The sequence below is a fragment of the Muntiacus reevesi genome, chromosome 11 (genome assembly GCF_963930625.1).
Source record: "Muntiacus reevesi chromosome 11, mMunRee1.1, whole genome shotgun sequence".
In the NCBI taxonomy this organism is placed as follows: domain Eukaryota; kingdom Metazoa; phylum Chordata; class Mammalia; order Artiodactyla; family Cervidae; genus Muntiacus; species Muntiacus reevesi.
The window spans coordinates 15090232-15114467 of NC_089259.1; the positions used below are offsets into that span (position 1 = coordinate 15090232).

Genomic DNA, 24236 nt, shown 5'->3' on the forward strand with positions numbered 1-24236 from the left:
CACCTTAACCTGCCTCCGTTCCCAGGAAGAGGAGATTAAAAAACGAAAAGCTGGTTGTTTTGAAAAGCATCTGATTGCCCGAAAGGATAGCATAGGGGTCCAACGTTTCCAAGCACCTCTTCCAAAAATAAGAACGGGAAATTACCAGCATCAAGTGGGACGTACTACCAGGAAACAGATCGTGAGTGCTTGCGTGCCAAGTCATCTTTGGAAGGATATAAAGCAGGCCATGTGAGCTCCGGAGCGTACCCGTCTAGACTGTCAACGGAATAGCCATGTGCCAGGCTCTTTGATACTGTCCCGACGAAGCACACAGTATTTGGCTCGATCTTAAGGCATCATTTCTAAACAGTACTAATCGGGACTGGGACTGTAGAAAATCTCATTATGCTGAAGGCATTTTATTTGGGGGTTAAATAGTTATGGCCCAACTAGTGATTGAATTTAAAGTAAGTCATTATTACAGAAAGAAAACAACTTTTTGGTGAAGAGTTAGATATTGTGGATTTTCAGAGGCCATGGAGGGACTTCCTCACCTTTTTTGACCAAAAACTCTTCCCAAATTTATAAATTTATAACATTTTGAAGGTAGGAGAAAAAATGAATGTTGTTTCTACCATTCTGGAAAAGCAGTATTTACTAGCTGAAGTTAACACTGCCAGATTGAATTTTTGGTTAACACATGAAATTTTAAGATGGTCCTGATTGGTAATAGTCTATGTATTTTTAAATTTTGTGTTAATTATAAGCCAGAATTTTATCTAGATTCTTTCTAGAAGACTTAAGGATTTGTTTTTCTTACCCTCTTTTTCTTTTATAGGAATTCTGCTTGGACTCAGTATAGTATTAGCACAGAATGATTTTCATTAGGATTTAATCTGGATTCGAATGAATTTTTCAGCAACAATTGAAACATATTCAAAAACTTTTTAAGTTCTTCACCCATAGCTGTGACAAATAGTGCTTATTATTAAAATGCAAAAACACCCACAACTTCTTCGAAGACCTTTACCTCCAAATCTCCCTAAACTGTCTTTATGTCAGAAGAAAGTCCATGCAGGTATGTATGTTAATCAGATATGTTGCTAGCTTTTTTTGTTTGTTTTTCATAGAATTTTCTCAACCTGCACAGTTCAGCATCACAGTAAAGACACTCATTGGGGACTTCCCTGGTGGTCTAGTAGCTAAGACTCCAAGTTGATAATGCAGGGCCTCCAGGGTTTGATGCCTGGTCTGGGAACTAGATCCCACATGTTGCAGCAGCCAAATAAATAAATATAAATATAAAGACACTCACTAATGACTACAACTTACAGATTTTTGTGTAGTATGGTAACATCTAATTCATTCTACAAATACAGTTGATTCTCATTTTTTTGTGGATTCTGTAGAAGTGAATTTACCTAACTGCTAAAATTCATTTGTAATCCCCAACCCAGAACATTGTACTATGCTTTGTTTTTTTAACTCCAAAATATATCATGAAGAACACTTTGGAGCAGTATATGGAGCTCTTTCTCTCTCCCTTTTATAATAGTGAGACTGTGTGCAGCAAGAGGGCGTATATGGTAATTCTTGGATACATCCAGGGCAGTGAAAGCATACATATTCCCAAAAGTGGTGGGAAAAGGATACTGCTCTGCCTTCTTGTTTTAGCTCCTATAAACAACTGCCACCTTTCCAGTCTAAATAGTGCCATAATTTCTGAATTCTGTACTTTTGGTTGGTGATTTAATTGTCCAAAATAGCCCCCAAGTATAGTACAAGAAGGCTATGTTGTACCTTCCAGAGAGAACATATGCTTTAGATAATCTTCCTTTAGGCCCGAGTTACAGTGTTGTTGGCTGAGAGTTCAATGTTGATGAATCAACAATCTAAAGTGTCTTTAAATAGGAACATATATAAAACAAGGTTGTGTGTATTGATTGGTTGCTGATAATGTTGAGATCAGAGGCTTGCAAGAACCTGACCCTGTATTTTCCCAAGAAGTAATAGCTCAGTGTTGGATAATTCAGTGCTCACTGAGACTGGAGAACAGAACTGCCCTGAATCATGAGAATTGACTGTATTTATAAGCACAGTGCTAAGAACTGGAGATATAATAGTGAGTAAAACGAGCTCTGCCAATTCTCTTTATTAGTTACCCTTTGGTGAGATCCAACAATCATATAATTAAATGTGAAACTACCCTGTGATAAATGCTATGAAGTAAAGGAGAGCCACTTATGATTATAACTTTATATAATACTCTTAATCCTCTATTTCTGTGTATGGTATATACTGACTCCTTACTTATAAGCAATGATAAAATTAGCATACATCCTTTTCTTCCCCCTTTTCATTCTCTTCTATCACCTGATTTTAGTTGATTATATTATTTCAGTGTCAATATTTATAAGCATATTAAAATATGCTTAGTCTGTAACTTGATGTACAGTGCTAAATCCTGTTGCATGGCCATAAAAGATGTGTGAATCAATACACCTATGTTATATACAATTTTCTTTCCCACATTTCCTACCTACTTTTGTTATATCATTTCTATATATTTCTACAGTGTTTTATATTTATGCATTTACAATCTGTTCTATAATAATAATACCCAGTTATATAGATATACTGCTCACTACCAGTTCTTTGGCTATAGGTTTCCATTTATTTTTCTGTTGAAGTTCATAATCGAGCACAGATTTTCTCACTATTGCCATTTTGAGCTGGATAATTCTTTTTGTGGTGGGGATGGGGGTTGGTTGGGGTAGAGCAGGGATGGACCATCTTGCTTTGGCAACTTGGATAGTTAATGACCTTGACATTATTAATCTTATGTCCCCAAAGGCTCTTGGCAGAGTGCTTTGCATGTAATAGGTGTTCAAAATACTTGTTGAATGAGTGAATGAATAAATACCTAAAATGTCTGAAGTACAATTTATAAAAATGAGTAGTCAAGTATTGAAATAAAATTGAAATAAATATGTATGATTTGCATACAACACTAAATGCTATAGAGAATTAATTATATCAATCTGGTCCCTGTCTTTCAGGACTTTTCAAGACCTTTAGTTAAACTCTATTGTATGTATTGATATGCACACAATGAGAACCTAAAATAACAATACAAAGCAGCATAGAATTTATGTCCAATTAATGGTACAGACAGCAGCAGTTCAGAAATGTGAGAAACCCTGGGGCAGCAATGGGGTATGAGCTAAGGCTTGAGAAATTCGTAAAAGTGAAGTGAAATATGTTTAATTATACAGGAGATTGGTATAGTTTTTGATGGCAGAGGAGTCTATTGGAAAAGTAGAATTTTAACATTCTAAAAGAAAAAAAAAAAAGAAATCATGGGGAAATGTATCCAGAAATAGGGAAGTCTGAATTGAGAAGACAGATATCCTCTTCACTGGGGAGATTTCCCTAAGCAACTCTTCTCGTTGCATCCAGTCAGAGTCCTTTCCTTTATGGTCCTAGAGTATCCCCGACCGACCCGCTACTGACCTCTTACTCTCTAATATAACTGTTCACCTGCCTAGTAGCATTGTTGCTCAGTTGTGTCCGACTCTGTGCAACCCCACGGACCATAGCCCGCCAGCCTCCTCTGTCCATGGGATTCTCCAGGCAAGAATATTGGAGTGGGTAACCATTCCCTTTTCCAGGGTATCTTCCAGACCCAGGGATCAAACCCACGTGTCCTACCTTGCAGGTGGATTCTTTACTGTCTGAGGAGGGGTTAAATGTTTGTTGAATTAATTAATGAGAACAATAAGTATGGGTTGTGTTAATCAAGAAAGATGGATTGTATTGGGTTGGTAATATCTTATAGAAAAACCCTGAATTTTAGCCATCCAATATACGGTTTAAGGTAGACTTTGAAAGAAGAAAATGATTTATTTTTTTTTCCATTTATTTTTTATTAGTTGGAGGCTAATTACTTTATAATACTGTAGTGGTTTTTGTCATACATTGACATGAATCAGCCATGGATTTACATGTGTTCCCCATCCCGATCCCTCCTCCCACCTCCCTCCCCACCCGATCCCTCTGGGTCTTCCCAGTGCACAAGGCCCGAGCATTTGTCTCATGCATCCAACTTAGGCTGGTGATCTGTTTCACCCTAGATAATATACATGTTTTGATGCTGTTCTTTCGAAACGTCCCACCCTCGCCTTCTCCCACAGAGTCCAAAAGTCTGTTCTGTACATCTCTGTCTCTTTTTCTGTTTTGCATATTGGGTTATCACTACCATCTTTCTAAATTCCATATATATGCGTTAGTATACTGTAATGGTCTTTAACTTTCTGGCTTACTTCACTCTGTATAATGGGCTCCAGTTTCATCCATCTCATTAGAACTGATTCCAATGAATTCTTTTTAATGACTGAGTAATATTCCATGGTGTATATGTACCACAGCTTCCTTATCCATTCATCTGCTGATGGGCATCTAGGTTGCTTCCATGTCCTGGCTATTATAAACAGTGCTGTGATGAACATTGGGGTGCACGTGTCTCTTTCAGATCTGGTTTCCTCAGGGTGTATGCCCAGAAGTGGGATTGCTGGGTCATATGGCAGTTCTATTTCCAGTTTTTTAAGAAATCTCCACACTGTTTTCCATAGTGGCTGTACTAGTTTGCATTCCCACCAATAGTGTAAGAGGGTTCCCTTTTGTCCACACCCTCTCCAGCATTTATTGTTTGTAGACTTTTGGATAGCAGCCATTCTGACTGGCGTTAATGGTACCTCATTGTGGTTTTGATTTGCATTTCTCTGATAATGAGTGATGTTGAGCATCTTTTCATATGTTTGTAAGCCATCTGAATCTCTTCTTTGGAGAAATGTCTGTTTAGTTCTTTGGTCCATTTTTTGATTGGGTCATTTATTTTTCTGGAATTGTTTGGGACTCTCTGGGTTTCTTGGACCTGTGTAACTATTTCCTTCCCCATTTTAGGGAAGTTTTCAGCTATTATCTCCTCGAGTATTTTCTCATGGCCTTTCTTTTTGTCTTCTTCTTCTGGGACTCCTATGATTCGAATGTTGGGGCGTTTCACATTGTCCCAGAGGTCCCTGAGGTTGTCCTCATTTCTTTTGATTCTTTTTGCTCTCTGCTTCATTTATTTCCACCATTTTATCTTCTACCTCACTTATCCTATCTTCTGTCTCTGTTATTCTACTCTTGGTTCCCTCCAGAGTGTTTTTGATCTCATTTATTGCATTATTCATTTTTAATTGACTCTTTTATTTCTTCGAGGTCCTTATTAAACATTTCTTGCATCTTCTTAATCTTTGTCTCCAGGCTGTTTATCTGTAACTCCATTTTGTTTTCAAGATTTTGGATCATTTTTATTATCATTATTCTAAATTCTTTTTCAGGTAGGTTCCCTATCTCCTCCTCTTTTGTTTGACTTGGTGGGCATTTTTCATGCTCCTTTACCTGTTGGGTGTTTCTCTGCCTTTTCATCTTGTTTAGATGGCTGTGTGTGGAGTGGGCTTTCTGTATTCTGGTGGTCTGTGGTTCCTTTTTATTGTGGAGGTTTCACCCAGTGGGTGGGGTTGGACCATTGACTTGTCAAGGTTTCCTGGTTAGGGAAGCTTGCATCGGTGTTCTGGTGTGTGGAACTGGATTTCTTCTCTCTGGAGTGCAATGGAGTGCCCAGTAATGAGTTTTGAGATGGGTCTATGTGTTAGGTGTGACCTTGGGCAGCCTGTATGTTGACGCTCAGGGCTATGTTCCTGCATTGCTGGAGAATTTGGGTGGTATGTCTTGCTCTGGAACTTATTGGCTCTTGGGTGGTGGTTGGTTTCAGTGTAGGTATGGAGGCTTTTGGATGGTCTCTTATTACTTAATGTTCCATGTAGTCAGGAGATTTCTGGTGTTCTCAGGTTTTGGGCTTAAGTCTCCTGCCTCTGGATTTCAGTCTTTTTCTTCCAGTAGTCTCAAGACTTCTCCAACCATACAGCACTGATAATAAAACTAGGTTAATGGTGAAAAGATTCTCCACTGTGAGGGACACCCAGGGAGGTTCACAGAGTTACATGAAGAAGAGGAGAGGAAGGGAGATAGAGATGAGCAGGAGGAGAAAAGGGGGGAACTCAAGAAGAGAGAGACAGATCTACACTGTTCTCTTTTCCCAAAGTGTTCTCTGTAGCCCAGACACCCACAAAGATTCACAGAATTGGATTGGGAAGAGAAGGGGAAAGGAGGAAATAGAGGTGATCTGAGAGAGAAAACAGAGAGTCAAAAGTGGGAGAGAGTAATGAACACACTCCTGAGTAAAAATGGGTACTGAATATTGGATTCTTAAATGTCCGATATTGATATCACATACTGAAAAACAAAGATTAAAAATCTAGAGTAGAGGTTAGACTCTTAAAAATACAATATTAAAAACAAAAACACAAAAAATTTTAAAAATATATATGAAGTTCAGTTTAAAAATAGGGCCTCTTCTTTTTTTTTTTTTTTTGCAAGGTTATAGGGAAATGAAAATGAAAATTAAGGAGTAATAGAGGAGTAATAGAGGACTTTAAAAGAAAATAAGAGGAAAAAAATTTTTTTCTAATAAAAAAAATAGTAAAAACATATGAAAATGAAAGTTAAGGAGTAATGGAGGAGTAATAGGGAATTTTAAAAGAAAAGAAAAAATTCAAAAAAAAGAAAAGAAAAATAATTTTTTTTTTAATTAAAAAAAAAAGTAAAAATATATCTAGGAATTTTTCTGGAGCTGTTGTGGTCAATATGGGTTTGGTTCAGTTTCAGATAGCTCCTCATTCCAGCTTACACTTCTCAATATCTATAGGTCCCTTCCGGTGTAGTCGGTGTTACCTACAGGGATTTTAATCTGTTGCACCGGTCCCTTCTGAAGCGGTTCCCTTTGTTTATTTAGCTTCTGTTTGCCGGTTTCTTCAGTGTCTAATTTCTGCCCTGACACAGGCGGGCGAAGGTGGTCTCCTGTTCAGGTTCGCTGGTTTAGTCGTGCTTCGTGGAGGGAGGGGTGCTGCAGGCAAATATCGCTGTGTGGGGGGAGCACTCGCAGTGTTCCGGCCACACTGGTTTGCCCCGCTCACGGGTGTGTGCTCTCCCCGTCTGCTCTATATGGAGCGGGCCCTGTGTTGCGTGCGGTTCCAGTTTTCGGGTACTCCACAAAAGTGCGGACTCGGTTGGGCCTGCGTTTTGTGCCTTCCCCGGCCCAGCAGCTGAGGCCGCCAGGAGCTTGCCGGGAGCACTCTCCCCGGGTGCAGTGCGCCTTCTCCCCTCCGCGGTCCCAGCCTCAGTTTCTGCGTGCGCCAGTCGGCTGCATGCGCCTTATGTCTATTCTCGGGAGCTGGCCTCTAGCTGCGACCTTCCTGGCGGATGTCGACCGTCCAGAATCTCAGGAAGTCTTTGGCTAGAAACTGGGAGCCTGTTTGCAGTTTGGTAGGGGGTGCCATCTCTGGGGCCGAGTTTGCCCCTTTCCCCTCCCCCCTGCCTCCTGCCTCTGGCGGGGATGGGCCGGTCTGCGGCCGGCTAGCTCTTCTCTGGGATTGCTCAAGCCTTTTGTTCTGAGAACGGCTGGCAGTGTGTTCGGGCTGGTTAATTTTCTCTCTCTCTTGCCATCTCACAGTTTAAGTTGCTATCTCAGTCAGCTCCCTCCGATTGCCTTCAGGGCATTCAGGCCTGGTCCTTACCCTAAGCAATGCCGCCCGCTCCTCTCCGTTCAGCCCCCACTTGCTGGTGGCGGATGCGAGCATCTGGGGTACTTTTCTGCTGGGAGTTGCTTTTAGGCATGTAATCTGTGGGTTTTATTTATTTTTCCTCCCAGTTAGGTTGCCCTCCGAGATTCGAAATCTTCCCCCAGACCCGCCAGTGAGAGGGTTTCCTGGTGTTTGGAAACTTCCTCTATTACGACTCCCTTCCCAGGACGGATCTCCATCCCTAGCTCTTTTATCTCTCTTTTTATCTTTTATATTTTGTCCTACCTCCTTTCCAAGACGATGTGCTGCTTTTCTGGGCGCCTGATGACTTCTGTGAGCGGTCAGAAATTGTTTTGTGAAGTTTGCTCAGCGTTCAAATGTACTTTCAATGAATTTGTAAGGGAGAAAGTGGTCTCCCTGTCCTATTCCTCCGCCATCTTAGCTCCTCCAGAAGAAAATGATTTAAACTGGTTAGTAAGAGAAGGTGTTATACACTGTTTGATCAACAACAACAAAAAACTCAGGTCTGCCTAAAAAAAAAAACTGTCAGAAAGGGAAAAGTGATCTCACTCAATCTAACAGGTAACTATTCTGCTGCTGCTGCTGCTAAGTCATTTCAGTCATGTCCGACTCTGTGTGACCCCATAGATGTCAGCCCACCAGGCTCCACAGTCCCTGGGATTCTCCAGGCAAGAACACTGGAGTGGGTTGCCGTTTCCTTCTCCAATGCCTAAAAGTGAAAAGGGAAAATGAAGTTGCTCAGTTGTGTCCTAAGCAATAATAATAACAATGTATTGGGTGAGTATAGTACAGAGATAAATGGGATGGATGACAGCAATTTTATATGGAATGGAGGGAAGAATTGGGACTACACTGCTAAAAGATACTAACCATCGCCAATAAGCAATGTAGTGTTCATTGAAAGTAGACTTAGATTCATTGTAAATATATACTGCAAGCTCTAGGGCAAGCATTTAAAATAATTTTATAAGTGTAATTGATTGCTAACAGAGGAATGAAACTGAAGGATAGAAACTGACTCATAAAATTCTCAACTAAAACCAGAAAAGAGAGAAGAAGAACAGAAGATTTTTAAAGAGATGGCAAAGTAAAACAGCTGCAACAAATATAAAACTTTACAAATGTGGCAGATGTTAAGTCAACAATGTCAATCATTTGTTAAAATGTGAATGGTCTAAGTATGCCATTTAAATGATAGAAACTGTCACAGGAGATAAGAGACAAGAGCTAATTACATATTGTCTGCAAGAAACTCCCTTTAAATATAAAAATGAGTCCGTCAGTTCAGTCACTCAGTCATGACCGACTCTTTACAATCCCATGAACTGCAGCACGCCAGGCCTCCCTGTCCATCACCAACTCCCGGAGTTTGCTCAGATTCATGTCCACTGAGTCGGTGATGCCATCCAACCATATCATCCTCTGTCGTCCCCTTCTCCTCCCGCCTTCAATCTTTCCCAGCATCAGAATTTTCTCCAGTGAGTCAGGTTTTCCCATCAGGTGGCCAAAGTATTGGAGTTTCAGCTTCAGCATCAGCCCTTCCAATGAATATTCAGGACTGATTTCCTTCAGGATGGACTGGTTGGATCTCCTTGCAGTCCAAGGGACTCTCAAGAGTCCTCTCCAACACCACAATTCAAAAGTATCAATTATTCAGTGCTCAACTTTCTTTATAGTCCAACTCTCACATCTATACATGACCACTGGAAAAACCATAGCCTTGAGTAAATGGACCTTTGTTGCCAAAGTAATGTCTCTGCTTTTTAATATGCTGTCTAGGTTGGCTATAACTTTTCTTCCAAGGAGTAAGTGTCTTTTAATTTCATGGCTGCAGTCACCCTCTGCAGTGATTTTGGAGCCCCCAAAAATAAAGTCTGACACTATTTCCACTGTTTCTCTATCTATTTTCCATGAAGTGATGGAGCAGCGGCTGCATGGCACAAGAGTGGCCAAGAGGAGCTACCCCACGTCCAAGATCAGGAGCGGCCAAGAGGAGCTACCCCATGTCCAAAGTCAGGAGTGGTGGCTGAGAGGAGTTACCCTACGTTCAAGGTCAGGAGCAGTGGCCAAGAGGAGATACCCCACATCCAAGGTCAGGAGCATCAGCCATGAGGAGCTACCCCATATCCAAGGTAAGGAGCAGCAGCTGCACTTTGCTGGAACAGCCGTGAAGAGATACCCCACGTCCAGGGTAAGAGAAACCCAACTAAGAGGGCAGGCGCTGAGAGAGGGCATCAGAGGGCAGACACACTAAAACCATAATCACAGAAAACTGGCCAGTCTGATCACAGGACCAACCACAGTCTTGTCTAACTCAATGAAACTAAGCCATGCCATGTGGGGCCACCCAAGACGGTCAGGTCATGGTGGAGAGGTCCAACAGAATGTGGTCCACTGGAGAAGGGAATGGCAAAACACTCCAGTATTCTTGCCTTGACAGCCCCATGAACAGTATGAAAAGGCAGAAAGACAGGACACTGAAAGAGGAACTCCCCAGGTTGGTAGGTGCCCAATATGCCACTGGAGATCAGTGGAGAAATAACTCCAGAAAGAATGAAGGGATGGAGCCAAAGCAAAAACAACACCCAGTTGTGGATGGGACTGGAGAGAGAAGCAAGGTCCGATGCTGTAAAGGGCAATATTGCATAGGAACCTGGAATGTTAGGTCCATGAATCAAGGCAAATTTGAAGTGGCGAAACAGGAGATGGCAAGAGTGAACATCAACATTCTAGAAATCAGCGAACTAAAATGGCCTGGAATGGGTGGATTTAACTCAGATGACCATTATATCTACTACTGTGGGAAAGAATCCCTTAGAAGAAATGGAATAGCCATCATAGTCAACAAAAGAGTCTGAAATGCAGTACTTGGATGCAATCTGAAAAATGACAAAATGATCTCTATTCATTTCCAAGGCAAACCATTCAATATCACGGTAATCCAAGTCTATGCCCCAACCAGTAACCCTGAAGAAGCTGAAGTTGAATGGGTATGTGAAGACCTACAAGACCTTTTAGAATTATTACCCAAAAAAGATGTCCTTTTCATTATAGGGGTCTGGAATGCAAAAGTAGGAAGTCAAGAAACACCTGGAATAACAGGCAAATTTGGCCTTGGAGAACAGAATGAAGCAGGGCAAGTAGAGTTTTGCCAAGAGAATGCACTGGTCATAGCAAACACCCTTTTCCAACAACACAAGAGAAGACTCTACATGTGGACATCACCAGATGATCAACACTGAAATCAGATTGATTATATTTTTTGCAGCCAAAGATGGAGAAGCTCTATACAGTCAGCAAAAACAAGACCAGGAGCTAACTGTGGCTCAGATCATGAACTCCTTATTGCCAAATTCAGACTTAAATTGAAGAAAGTGGAGAAAACCATTAGACCATTCAGGTATGACCTAAATCAAAGCCTTTATGATTATACAGTGGATATGAGAAATAGATTTAAGGGACTAGATCTGATAGACAGAGTGCCTGAAGAACTATGGACGGAGGTTTGTGACATTGTAACAGGGATCAAGACCATCCCCAAGAAAAAGAAATGCAAAAAGGAAAAATGGCTGCCTGAGGAGGCCTTATAAATATCTGTGAGAAGAAGAGAAGCAAAAAGCAAAGGAGAAAAGGAAAGATATACCCATTTGAATGCAGAGTTCCAAAGAATAGCAAGGAGAGATAAGAAAGCCTTCCTTAGTGATCAGTGGAAAGAAATAGAGGAAAATAATAGAATGAGAAAGACTAGAGATCTTTTCAAGAAAATTAGAGATACCAAGGGAATATTTCTGGCAAAGATGGGCTCAATAAAGGACAGAAATGGTATGGACCTAACAGAAGCAGAACATATTGAGAAGAGGTGGCAAGAATACATGAAAGAACTGTACAAAAAAGATCTTCGCAACCCAGATAATCATGATGGTGTGATCACTCACCTGGAGTCAGACATCCTGGAACGTGAAGTCAAGTGGGCCTTAGAAAGCATCACTACCAACAAAGCCAGTGGAGATGATAGAATTCCAGTTGAGCTCTTTCAATCCTAAAAGATGATGCTGTGAAAGTGCTGCACTCAATATGCCAGCAAATTTGGAAAACTCAGCAGTGGTCACAGGACTGGAAAAGGTCAGTTTTCATTTCAATCCCAAAGAAAGGCAATGCCAAAGAATGCTCAAACTACCACACAACTGCACTCATCTCACACGCTAGTAAAGTAATGCTCAAAATTCTCCAAGCCAGGCTTCAACAGTACATGAACCATGAACTGCCAGATGTTCAAGCTGCTTTTAGAAAAGGTAGGGGAACCAGAGATCAAATTGCCAGCATCTGCTGGATCATCGAAAAAGCAAAAGAGTTCCAGAAAAGCATCTATCTCTGTTTTATTGACTATACCAAAGCCTTTGACTGTGTGGATCACAATAAACTGTGGAGAATTCTGAAAGAGATGGGAATCCAGGCCACCTGACCTGCCTCTTGAGAAACCTGTATGCACGTCAGGAAGCAACAGTTAGAACTAGACATGGAACAACAGACTGGTTCCAAATAAGAAAAGGAGTACGTCAAGGCTGTATATTGTCACCCTGCTTATTTAACTTATATGCAGAGTCCATCATGAGAAATGCTGGTCTGGAGGAAGCACAAGTTGGGATCAAGATTGCCGGGAGAAATATCAATAACCCCAAATATGCAGATGATATCACCCTTATGGCAGAAAGTGAAGAAGAACCAAAGAGCCTCTTGATGAAAGTGAAAGAGGAAAGTGAAAAAGTTGGCTTGAAGCTCAACATTCAGAAAACTAAGGTCATGGCATCCGGTCCCATTACTTCATGGCAAATAGATGGGGAAACAATGGAAATGGTGGCTGACTTTATTTTCTGGGGCTCCAAAATCAAACTGCAGATGGTGATTTGCAGCCATGAAATTAAAAGACGCTTACTTCTTGGAAGGAAAGTTATGACCAACCTAGACAGCATATTAAAAAGCAGAGACATTACTTTGTCAACAAAGGTCCATCTAGTCAAGGCTATGGTTTTTCCAGTAGTCATGTATGGATGTGATAGTCAGACTGTAAAGAAAGCTGAGTGCAGAAGAATTGATGCTTTTGAACTGTGGTGTTGGAGAAGACTCTTGAGAGTCCCTTGGACTTCAAGGAGATTCAGCCAGTCCATCCTAAAGGAGATCAGTCCTGGGTATTCATTGGAAGGACTGATGCTGAAGCTGAAACTCCAATACTTTGGCCACCTCATGTGAAGAGTTGACTCATTGGAAAAGACCCTGATGCTGGGACGAAATGGGGGCGGGAGGAGATGGGGACGACAGAGGATGAGATGGTTGGATGGCATCACCGACTCAATGGACATGGGTTTGGGTGAACTCCAGGAGTTAGTGACGGAGAGGGGGGCCTTGTATGCTGAAGTTCACGGGGTCGTAAGAGTCAGACGCGACTGAGTGACTGAATGGAACTGATGGGACCGGATGCCATGATTTAGTTTTCTGAATGTTGAGCTTTAAGCCAACTTTTTCACTCTCGTCTTTCACTTTCATCAAGAGGCTCTTTAGTTCTTCTTCACTTTCTGCCATAATGGTGGTGTCATCTGCATATCTGAGGTTACTGATATTTCTCCCGGCAATCTTGATCCCAACTTATACTTCCTCCAGCCCAGCATTTCTCATGATGGACTCTGCATATAAGTTAAATAAGCAAGGTGGCAATATACTGCCTTGACGTACTCCTTTTCCTATTTGGAACCAGTCTGTTGTTCCATGTCCTGTTCTAACTGTTGCTTCCTTACCTGCATACAAGTTTCTCAAGAGGCAGGTCAGGTGGTCTGGGATTCCTATCTCCTTCATAATTTTCCACAGTTTATTGTGATCCACACAGTCAAAGGCTTTGGCATAGTCAATAAAACAGAAATAGATGTTTTTCTGGAACTCTCTTGCTTTTTCAACTATCCAACAGATGTTGGCAATTTGATCTCTGGTTCCTCTGCCTTTCCTAAAACCTGCTTGAACATCTGGAATTTCATGGTTCATGTACTGTTGAAGTCTGACTTGGAGAATTTTGAGTATTACTAGCGTGTGAGATGAGTGCAGTTGTGTGGTAATTTGAGCATTCTTTGGCATTGCTTTTCTTTGGGATTGAAATGAAAACTGACCTTTTCCAGTCCTGTGGCCACTGCTGAGTTTTCCAAATTTGCTGACATATTGAGTGCAGCACTTTCACAGCATCATCCTTTAGGATTTGAAATAGCTCACCTGGAATTCTATCATCTCCACTAGCTTTGTTGATAGTGATGCTTCCTAAGGCCCACTTGACTTCACATTCCAGAATGACTGACTCCAGGTGAGTGATCATACCATTGTGATTATCTGGGTAGTGAAGATCTTTTTTGTACAGTTCTTCTGTGTATTCTTGCCACCTCTTCCTAATATGTTCTGCTTCTGTTAGGTCCATACCATTTCTGTCCTTTATTGTGCCATCTTTGCTTGAAATGTTCCCTTGGTATCTTTAATTTTCTTGAAAGATCTCTAGCCTTTCCCATTCTGTTGTTTTCCTCTATTTCTTTGTGCTGATCACTGAGGAAGGCTTTCTTATCTCTCCTTGCTATTCTTTGGAACTCTGCATTCAAATGAGTATATCTTAGGGATAGAGAAAGATACTCGTACTAACACTAATCAGTGCTGTATTAGCTATGTTCATTGACTTAAAAAAAATTAAAAAAGTATTTATTCATTTGTCTGCAAGTTGCAGAGTGCAGGATGTAGCTCCGTGACCAGGGATCAGACCTGGTCCTCCTACCTTGAGAGCCCAGAGTCCAAGCCACTGAACCACCAGGGAAGTCCTAGCTTGTTTTCTCATCTGTTGAGTTTAAGAGCTTTGTCAGATGTGACATCTCTCTCCCAAGGCTTTTCTGGTCATTTTCATCTATTATGCTTGTCTCATTTTTAGATATTAAACCACAAGTCCAATCTAAATTGATTCTTTCATCTAGCATGCAGTTAAACCTTGCCCTTTCACCCAACTCAGACTAGATCTGCTAATTTTTAGACAAGCCCAGAGAAATACCTTGTTCTTTCGCTTCTCTTGCCTCACTCATAAGTTCTGGTATTTTCATAGGTGGGGGCTATGGGTGAGGATGAGTTAAGGAGTTAAGAGTGAAGATGACCATCAGTCATGAGTCTCTGCACTGCTTCCCCTTCCCCCACCAAATGCCAGGAGGTAGAGGTCAAGTAGATTGAAGAATTCTCTTGTCTTGCTGCAGTTGGGACACAACACTGGAAAAGCCAATATATTTCTGTTACTCTGTAGGTGTTGCGGGTGGGGAAACCATGGTAGGGAGTGGTGAGATACTATTTTCTCCTTGTGGCATACACTTCTGTTCTCTATAGATGATTTAGACCCTAACTTGGTTGGAAGTGGGGATAAATGCTTCTTTCACCCACCATAAGGAGAGGAAGATCAGGGAAACAGAAAGTACTCCAAGAACTCTATTCAGAGAAAATCGTCTCTGCAAATACAGATCAGCCTTTTGCCATGTCTCATGTATGGACAACAGGTGAGAGTTGGACTTGCTTTGGCCATCTCTTTGCAAATCTTGCCTTAACGAATCTATTATCTCCTCATTAGACGTGCTGAAGTCCTCATCATTTATTGTGCTCAACTGAGACAATAGACACAAATGTCATTTAACATTCTATCACATCAGAAAGAGAAAGCATAAGAGAGGATGCAGTGAAGTCCCTAAGAAGGCAGGCACATTGCATTTTCTGGACCTAAGAGAGAAAAGAATACTTCTGGTTGTAACCTGGATGAACGTGTGGTACCTTGTCGCCAGTATCAGAATGCTATCATGCTCAAAAGACACCCTGGTTTGACATTTGGTTTTGCAAAGAAATGTAAATCCTTGCTCAGAGAAGTTTCAAATGAGGAAGAGAAAATGATAAATAATAAACAGCCCAACTTCAAGTCATTTTAACCTTCTATATTGCCAGAGATTTTAGTGGCAACTGCTCAAAAATCTTCCTTTATGTCATGCTTTTCTCCATCCATTCTATTCTTCCAAGAATAGCTCCCTACTCTCTCTAACACAGTTTAGCCTTTTCAGTTCGCCAGTTGTTCACTCAAACTTTTTCCCTGTTAGCTAAACAAAAGTCCTGATAATTGAGTGAGTATATTCAGAAACATTTTAAGAAGGTGAGGGAGCGTGAGTGCATTAAAAAAGCTATGAATGCTAATACATTAATAGTTTTGCTCCTGACACCTTGATAAACGTAATCTAATTCTGCTTTATTTTTTCTTTTCCTGGTTTAGTCGGGACTGGTGAAACCAGGCTACCACATGTACACTTCGTTCAAGAAGAAACCACTTCAGTTGAAAGAGATAAAACTAGTTTTCCTGTCGTTCCAAGGGATCAAGCACAAACCTCTGTCAGTATTCAAAACCTCTTCCTTGATCATCATGTACAACGAAGAGTGATGACTATTTCAACAACTACAAAATCTTCTAAGCAAGTCTATTGGCACATTCCGGAGAATGCTACTGGTTCCATATTTTTCCCTAGGTGTCGTTCAGCTTCAGCTCGGGTTTTTGGTAAAGAAATGAGCAAAATGGAAGGTCCAGAGAGATCAGAAGGGCCATTAAAAATACAAAACATTTACACCCGCATTTTAAAAGACATTCTGGTCCTCTCTTCGGAGTTCTGCAGAGTTCCAAGTGCAACTCCTTCAGTGCCTAGGCCCAAGCTCAAGGAGGTTCACTCTGAGCACTTTTTACAAGAGAGCAACATCTGTACCTTTAAGCAGCCCCTGTTTCGTTTAAGTGCAACAGTGCCAGTCCCCGTACCGAGGACCACGCCTGTTAAAGCCGCAACTCAGCGCTCTGACCGTGTACAAAGCCGGACAGTGACTCTCAGTATTGCTGATTTCCCAGGTCCCATGCTTATACCGTCACCAGTTTCACCGAGGAAACCTCTAAGGCAGTCTGTGATAGGTAAATCCAGCCTGGAGATGGTCTGTAATGATGGGGTCCAGTAGAGCAAGGGGAGAGGTGCATCCCAGTGCATGGCGGTCCCCCCTGGGGTTTGCAGGATAGAATGGTGGGATTCCTTTTCGCCTGTATGTTTAATAGATGGGGCAGAATGCAGTGACAGAAATCCTGACCTTGCAGGTCTGCCAAGGACAGACTGGACACTCCACCCCTGATGGTGGTGATGGGAACCAGATAAAGCCTTTCAAAGAATCAGAGAAGCTCATAAAAAGGAGCAGTAGGAATGAATGGCCCTCCGTAAGGTGGTTTTGATGAACTCTAGAAGCAGAATGCCAGTGCAGATGGATGCCTTCCTGGGTGCATTTTTTTCTGTGGATAACCTCAATTCATTAAAAGATGAACAATTATAATAATGTCCTAACATCCTCAACATGAAATTTCACACAAATCTAACCATGGTCCTATTTTAATTTTTTTTCTAGAAAGCCGTGTAACAGAACATGAACATATAGAAACTGTCCCAAAGCAAAGCATGCTGAGCCTACATGAAGGTAAATAGAAGGTTTCTATTATTCTTTAAAAAATTATATATATGATTCTCTTGCCTTGGAAGTATTTGTGATTTTGTGCATTTGTGTATATGTGTGTGATTCACACATATGTCACACCTCATTATCATTTCCTTAAACTATTTACTCAGCAACTATTTTTTTTTTTAATTTATTTGGCTGCACCAAGTCTTGGGGTTCCACATGCAGGATCTTCAGTTACAGCATGTGGAATCTAGTCTCCTGACCAGGGATCAAATCAGGCCCTCTGTATTTGGAACACAGTCTTTACCGCTGGACCACTAGGGAAGTCCCCAGCTACTGTTTTTAAAGTGCTGACTATAAACCCAACTTCGTACTGATGTTGGGATCATAAAAGCTAGAGTATTCCTAATCTGAGTGGAGAAGACTGATGTGGCATCATGACAGCTGCTCGCCATGTGCCAGCACTGTTTTAAGTGCTTTGACTTTACTTACTGAGAGAAACAAATGAAAAGCCATGGTTAACGAAAGATGACTTCATCCCACACCTCACATTATTTCTATAAACAATTTCACAAATAGTGTGTAGTTAACAGTTCGCAGTTTTCAGGTACAAAGGAAGACAAAATGAATGGGAAGTAGCAGGAAGAGTAAGCAGTGGAAACAGACCCACAGGTGTCAAGGCTGTTTCTAAACTGGGTGTGCGCTGGATGAAGCACCAAGGAACAGCAGGAAACATCAGCTGAGATGCTAAACTAAGTGAGCGTGAATTTTAACATTGCACAGGAGACAATTATTAAAATTTTCAAGCTCTGTTGAAGTGGAGGGGGTTTGGTAAGCTTTCAGTTGAAGACCCAGAGAACCCATGGCTTGGGAATAAGAATGGTGTTTGAGGAGAAAGGACAAAACTAAAATAGGTTATCGCCTACAAAACCCAAAACCAATCCTTGATAAATCACAGTGATATTTCCTGTCCAGTCAAAGAAAACCTAACACTTATTAGAGACAGATGATATTATCCAGACCCTTTAAAATTGTTATCCAGAATGTCCAGCTTTAAATTGAAAAATCACAATTTTTTTTTCAACATCCTAAAAGCAGGATAAGATGTCTGAAAACCAGTAGAAACAAACAGGCAATAGGATGAGAATCGCACATTCAGATACTGGAGTTTTCAAACAAGTATTTTAAAATAATTGTGATTACTATGTTGAAAAAAAATAGTTGGAGAATTTTATCAGAGAACTGAAATTTTTGTTTTTAAAAATAATCACATAAAATTTTAGAACAGGAAGTATAATATAACAAATCAGTGATTCAATGGATGTGTTTAGTAGGAGATGGTGGCTCAGAGAGTAGAGAATCTGCCTGTAATGTAGGAGACCCAGGTCCAATCCCTGGGTTGGGAAGATCCCCTGGAGAAGGGAATGGCTACCCAGTCCTGTATTCTTGCCTGGGAAATCCCATGGACAGTGGAACCTGGAAGGCTGTAGTCCTTGAGATAAAGAGTCGGACATGACTGAGTGACTAACACTTTTCAATCTCACACCATACACAGAAGAACACTCCAACCATAAAACTTTCTTTTTTCCTCAGTTGTATTGAGATATAATTCACATGTAACTCTGTATACATTTAAAGTATGCAGCACACTGATTTGATACATGAATATATGGTAAAATGATTACCACAATAAATTTAGTTAATATCCATCATTTCACAATTTTTTCTTGTCACGAAAATTTTAAGCTTTACCCTCTCAGCAACTCTCAGATATACTTTCAAATATATGTGTGTAATATCGTTAACTGTAGCAACCACAGGGCTTTCTGAGCACACTATCCTTCTAGCTGTTCCCTGTCCCCGTCTGTGACATAAATTAACTTCTGGTGTCCTCCATGTCATCTGCATGTGTGTGCTTAGTCGCTAAGTCATGTCCGACTCTTTGTAACCTCATGGACTGTAGCCCACCAGGCTCCTCTGTCTATGGGATTCTGCAGGCAAGAATACTGGAGTGGGTTTCAATTCCCTTCTCCAGGGGTTCTTTCTGACTCAGGAACTGAACCCTCATCTCCTGTGTCTCCTGCATTGCAGGCAAATTCTTTACCACTGAACCACTGAGAAGCCCCTCCATGTCATAGGCCTGAACAAATCAGGTTAGCATCTCTAACTTACAGAGTTTATTCCTCTCTGATGTTTCCCTCTTTGAAACTTCCAGGTGAGTTTTAGCATCCTCAGATCCTTCAGAGATCTGTCAGGGAATTTCTAACCACCTCTGCCACCTCCATCTCCCTGCCTTTCAATCAGAAACCAGCTGTGTGAGCTTAGCCATGAGCATGGGTGGACAGGAAGCAGGCCACAGACTTATGTCTTCACTCATTCTCCATTCCTGTCACTCTATTCCCTCCCACAAGACAAGGAATCTCTGTATCACGTCTTTATTTTGTGGCTAACTTTCACATCTGTTGACCTGAAATGGGTCTATTTTAGAAACTAACAACTGAACATCGTTTTCTCTGGTCTAGCACGCCCCATTTCTTTTCACTGAAGCATAGTATAAGAGCTACTGAGATGATAAAATTTGTTGGACAAGTAATACAGCAAGAATGGCTGGGAACGTAAAATATATTTCAAAATATCTTCCTGCCACTCCTGGGTGTCTGCTTAAACAGGCCTTTTTTTTTTTTTCAAGATAGTTTTATTTATTTATTTTTGGTCAAGCTGCATGTGGGATCTTAGTTTCCCAGCCAAGGACTGAACCTGCACTCCCTCACCCCCTGAATTTGAAGTTCAGAGTCTTAAACACTGGGCCGCCAGGCAAATCCCTTGAGTAGACCGTTCTTGAGGAAAGGTGAAACCCACAAGGGTCACGATAGAGTCAATGCAGATGGTTGCTGTTGGCTACTCCTGAGTTGTTTCACTTTTTATTTTCCTTTTCCTGTGTGAGGTCTTCAAACCGAGTTACATAGGGTATTGGAATCATGTGTCAAGGTGATATTAAGGGAAAAAGCAAGATTGATCCTTGGGATGTGATCTCTATCTGAGATATGTTTATAGGATGCCCTTTCTTCATTTTGTGAAGCAAGAAGTTGTTCATGTAATTCATTGTAAAATCAGATATTTTTATATATAGTACAAAAGTCTGATGGAATCTACATTATTGAGGTAGAAATCTATTAGCTTATGGTTTTCTTTTTGAAAGACAACTGTGCTATCTAATATTAAAAAGTTTGACCAACCGAACCAACTGAGGTTGGGTGGATCAAGGTTGTAGGGAATCTCCAACACGAGGCTGAGTGGGTGAAGGTTATAAGGAATCTCTTCCAAAGGATGTATCTAGGTGACCTACTTCTGTTGACTTACTGGGCTTTTCCGGTGACTCACATGGTAAAGAATCTACCTGCAATGCAGGAGACCTAGGTTTGATCCCTGGGTCAAGAAGATCCCCTGGAAAAGGGAATGGCTACTTGTTCCAGTATGCTTGCCTGGAGAACTCCATGGACTGAGGAACCTGGCAGGCTACAGTCCATGGGGTTCCTAAGAGTCAGACACAACTGAGTGACTAACACCTTCACTTTTCCCTTCTATCATAGAAGCTTCCCTGGTGGCTCAGTGTTAAAGAATCTACCTGCAATGCAAGAGACGCAGGAGATGCCTGCAATCCCTGGGTTGGGAAGATCCTCTGGAGAAGGAAATGGCAACCCACTCCAGTATTTTTGCCTGGGAAATCCCATGGACTGAGGAGCCTGGCGGTCACAAACAAGTCTGACATGATTTAGTGACTAAACAACAACAGCAACAATTGTTACAATACAAATACCTTTTAAGTTTCACTCTAAGTGATGACACGTTTATGTTTCATGTTTTGTTTTGTTTTGTTTATTTAGGTAGCCTTAAATCTAAAAAAATAGAACCTACAGTGGCACCTGTCATACAAGGTGAAGGTTTCAAGACTGTTGTGGCAACACGCTATGAAACGATACTAGCCATGACCAACCTGGCCATAGTAAACTGCCAAATTCATGGAAGAAATGCACTCACTCTTAAGGTATGCTAGATACTTTTAACGGCAATTTCCTGTTGTATTGTCAGGTATTTCTTCTTTAGGTTTCCTGACTTAGGTTACTCTCCATGACATCGAAGGAACAACATGAAGTGGTGGGGGCGACGGAGTTGTGTAGTAAGAACAGTTTTGTGTTCTCTTGAAGTTAACTTGGTATCTATCCAAATCCAAAGTAGATGATTTAAATTTAGGATAGCGATTTAATTTTCATGGTAACCATTCCTAAGAAGCTGTCTATAAAATATACACAAAAGAGAATGAGAAAGGAATCAACATGACAGATTACAAAAAATTAATTGAATGCCAAGGAGCTAGTAATGGAGTGAACAAGGAATAGCAACAACAACAAAATTCTAGAAAGGCAAAGCCATGGTGACAGCAACTCTATCAATGCTTGTGATGGTTTTGGGGGGAGGGAGGGAAGCATGAACAGCAGGAGCAAAGGGGTTTTTTAGGGAAGTGAAATTATCCTATATGATTTAATATTATCATAATAGACACATTTCATTATACATCTGTCAAGACCCATAGAATATATGACACAAAGTTTGAACTCTGACATAAATTTTGGATTTAGGCTGATAATGATGTGCTAATGTTAGTAATGTTCAAAATTCTTCAAGCTAGGCTTCAACAGTACGTAAACCGAGAACTTCCAGATGAACAAGCTGGATTTAGAAAAAATTGAGGAACCAGAGGTCAAACTGTTGGAACATAGAAAAAGCAAGGGAATTCCAAGAAAACACTTCTACTTCATTGACTATGCTAAAGCCTTTGACTGTGTGGATCACAACAAATTGGAAAATTCTTCAAGAGATGGGAATACCAGACCACCTAACCTGCCTCCTGAGAAACCTGTATGCAGCACAAGAAGCAACAGTTAGAACCAGACATGCAACAAAGAACTAGTTCAAAATTGGGAAAGGAGTATGTCAAGGCTCCTTGTATATTGTCACCTTACTTATTTAACTTCTCTGCAGAGTACATCATGCAAAATGCTGGACTGGATGAATCACAAGCTGGAATCAAGATTGCCAAGAGAAATATCAACAATCTGCAGATGATACCACCCTAATAGCAGAGGGCGAAGAGGAAATAAAGAGCCTCTTGATGAGGGTGAAAAGGGAGAGTGAAAAAACTGGCTTAAAACATAACATTCAAAAAACAAAGACCATGGCATCTGGTCCCATCACTTCATGGCAAATAGAAGGGGAAGAAGTGGAAACAGTGACAGATTTCATTTTCTTGACTTCTCCAAAATCACTGTAGACTGTGACTGCAGCCACAAAATTAAAATATGCTTGCCCTTGAAAAACAAGCTGTGACTAACCCATATAGTGTATTAAAAGAAGAGACAATACTTTACTGCCAAAGATCTGTACAGTCAAAGCTATGATTTTTCCAGTAGTCATATATGGATTTGAGAGGTGAACGATAAAGAAAGCTGAGAGCTGAAGAATGGATGCTTTCAAACTGTGATGCTGGAGAAGACTCTTGAGAGTCCCTTGAACTGCTAGGAGATCAAACCAGTCAGCCCTAAAAGAAATCAACCCTAAATATTCATTGGAAGGGCTGATGCTGAAGCTGAAGCTCTAATACTTTGGTCACCTGATGCAAAGAGCTGACTCATTGGAAAAGACCCTGATGCTGGGAAAGATTGAGGACAGGAGAAGAGGAAAAAAGAGGATGAGATGGTTGGATGGCATCACCGACTCAATGGACATGAGTTTGAGCAAAATCCCGGAGATAGTGAAGGAAAGGGAAGCCTGGCATGCTGTAGTCCGTACAGTTACAAAGAGTTAGACACAACTTAGCTACAGAACAATAGCAACATTAGTCCATTGATTATAACAAAACATACTGGTGTGTGAGATGTTGATGTTGGGAGATACACTGGTATGTGTGGGGAATAAATATGTGGAAGAGAAAGATCTCAAATCAATAACCTAACTTTGTACTTTAAGGAACTTGAATAAAAGAGCAAACTAAACCCAAAATTAGCAGAGAAAAGGGAATAACAAAGATTAGAATGGAGATAAATCAAACAGGATAGGAAAGCAAGAGATTCAAAGAAACCAAAAGTTAGTTCTTTGAAAAGATCAACAAAGTTGACCTTTAGCTAGACTAAAAAAGAAAGACAAAAGGGACAAATAAATAAAATCAAAAATGAAAATGGAAAAGTTACTCCTAGCTTCAGTAAATGGGATTATAAGTAAATACAGAAGTAAATGGTATTATAAGAGAAGAGTAGGAACAATTAAATGCCTGCAAATTAAATATCCTGGATGAAATGAAACATTTTCTAGAAAATCACAAATTAACAAAACTGACTCAACAACAACTCGAAATTTGAGCAGACCCCTAAAAAGTAAATAGATTTAATAAATAATCAAAACTTCCGAACAAAGAAGAATGCAGGACTGAATGGCTTCATGGGTGAATTCTGCTAATTGTTTAAAGGAAAATGAACATCTATATTTCTCTAAAACTTCCAGAAAATAAAAGAGGTAGAAACACAACCCAATTCCACTGCTGAATAGGGGAATCCCACACCACAAAACAATTCGTGGACACCAGCTGGGTGTTCTACAATTCAACTCAGTTCTGACAGTATCTATCTAGAGAAAACACTGGGTTCCACAGGGAAAGTGCTCAGTCCCACAAGACCGCCCTCCACTTCGGACACCAATCACAAGCCCAGGATGTACCTGCAATTCTGACCGACCAGCTACAGATTGGAGGCTCCAAGGACCCCCTCCAACTCAGGATGCCAATCATAAGTTGTTACCTATACTGCTGATCACGTCCATGCTAAATCACTTCAGTCATGTTGGACTTTATGCGGCCCCATGGACTGTAGCCTACCAGACTCCTCTGTCCATGGGATTTTCCAGGCAATAATTTGGGAGTGAGTTGCCATTTCCTCCTCAAGGGGATCTTCCCAACCCAGGGACTGAACCTGCGGCCCTTCT

At 40.9% G+C, this 24236-nt stretch overlaps 1 protein-coding gene across 1 annotated transcript in view; it reads left to right on the forward strand.

Moving 5' to 3' along the window:
• The first annotated feature begins 845 nt into the window (after positions 1-845).
• The window catches only part of LRRC63 (leucine rich repeat containing 63), a 35525-nt gene continuing 12134 nt past the window's right edge, over positions 846-24236 (forward strand). Inside the window, exons 1-5 of the mRNA XM_065902412.1 lie at positions 846-1060; positions 9605-9820; positions 15997-16674; positions 17154-17222; positions 21089-21249. Coding sequence (XP_065758484.1) covers positions 976-1060; positions 9605-9820; positions 15997-16674; positions 17154-17222; positions 21089-21249 — 1209 coding nt within the window. The 5' untranslated portion in view covers positions 846-975. The remainder of the gene's footprint in view (positions 1061-9604; positions 9821-15996; positions 16675-17153; positions 17223-21088; positions 21250-24236) is intronic.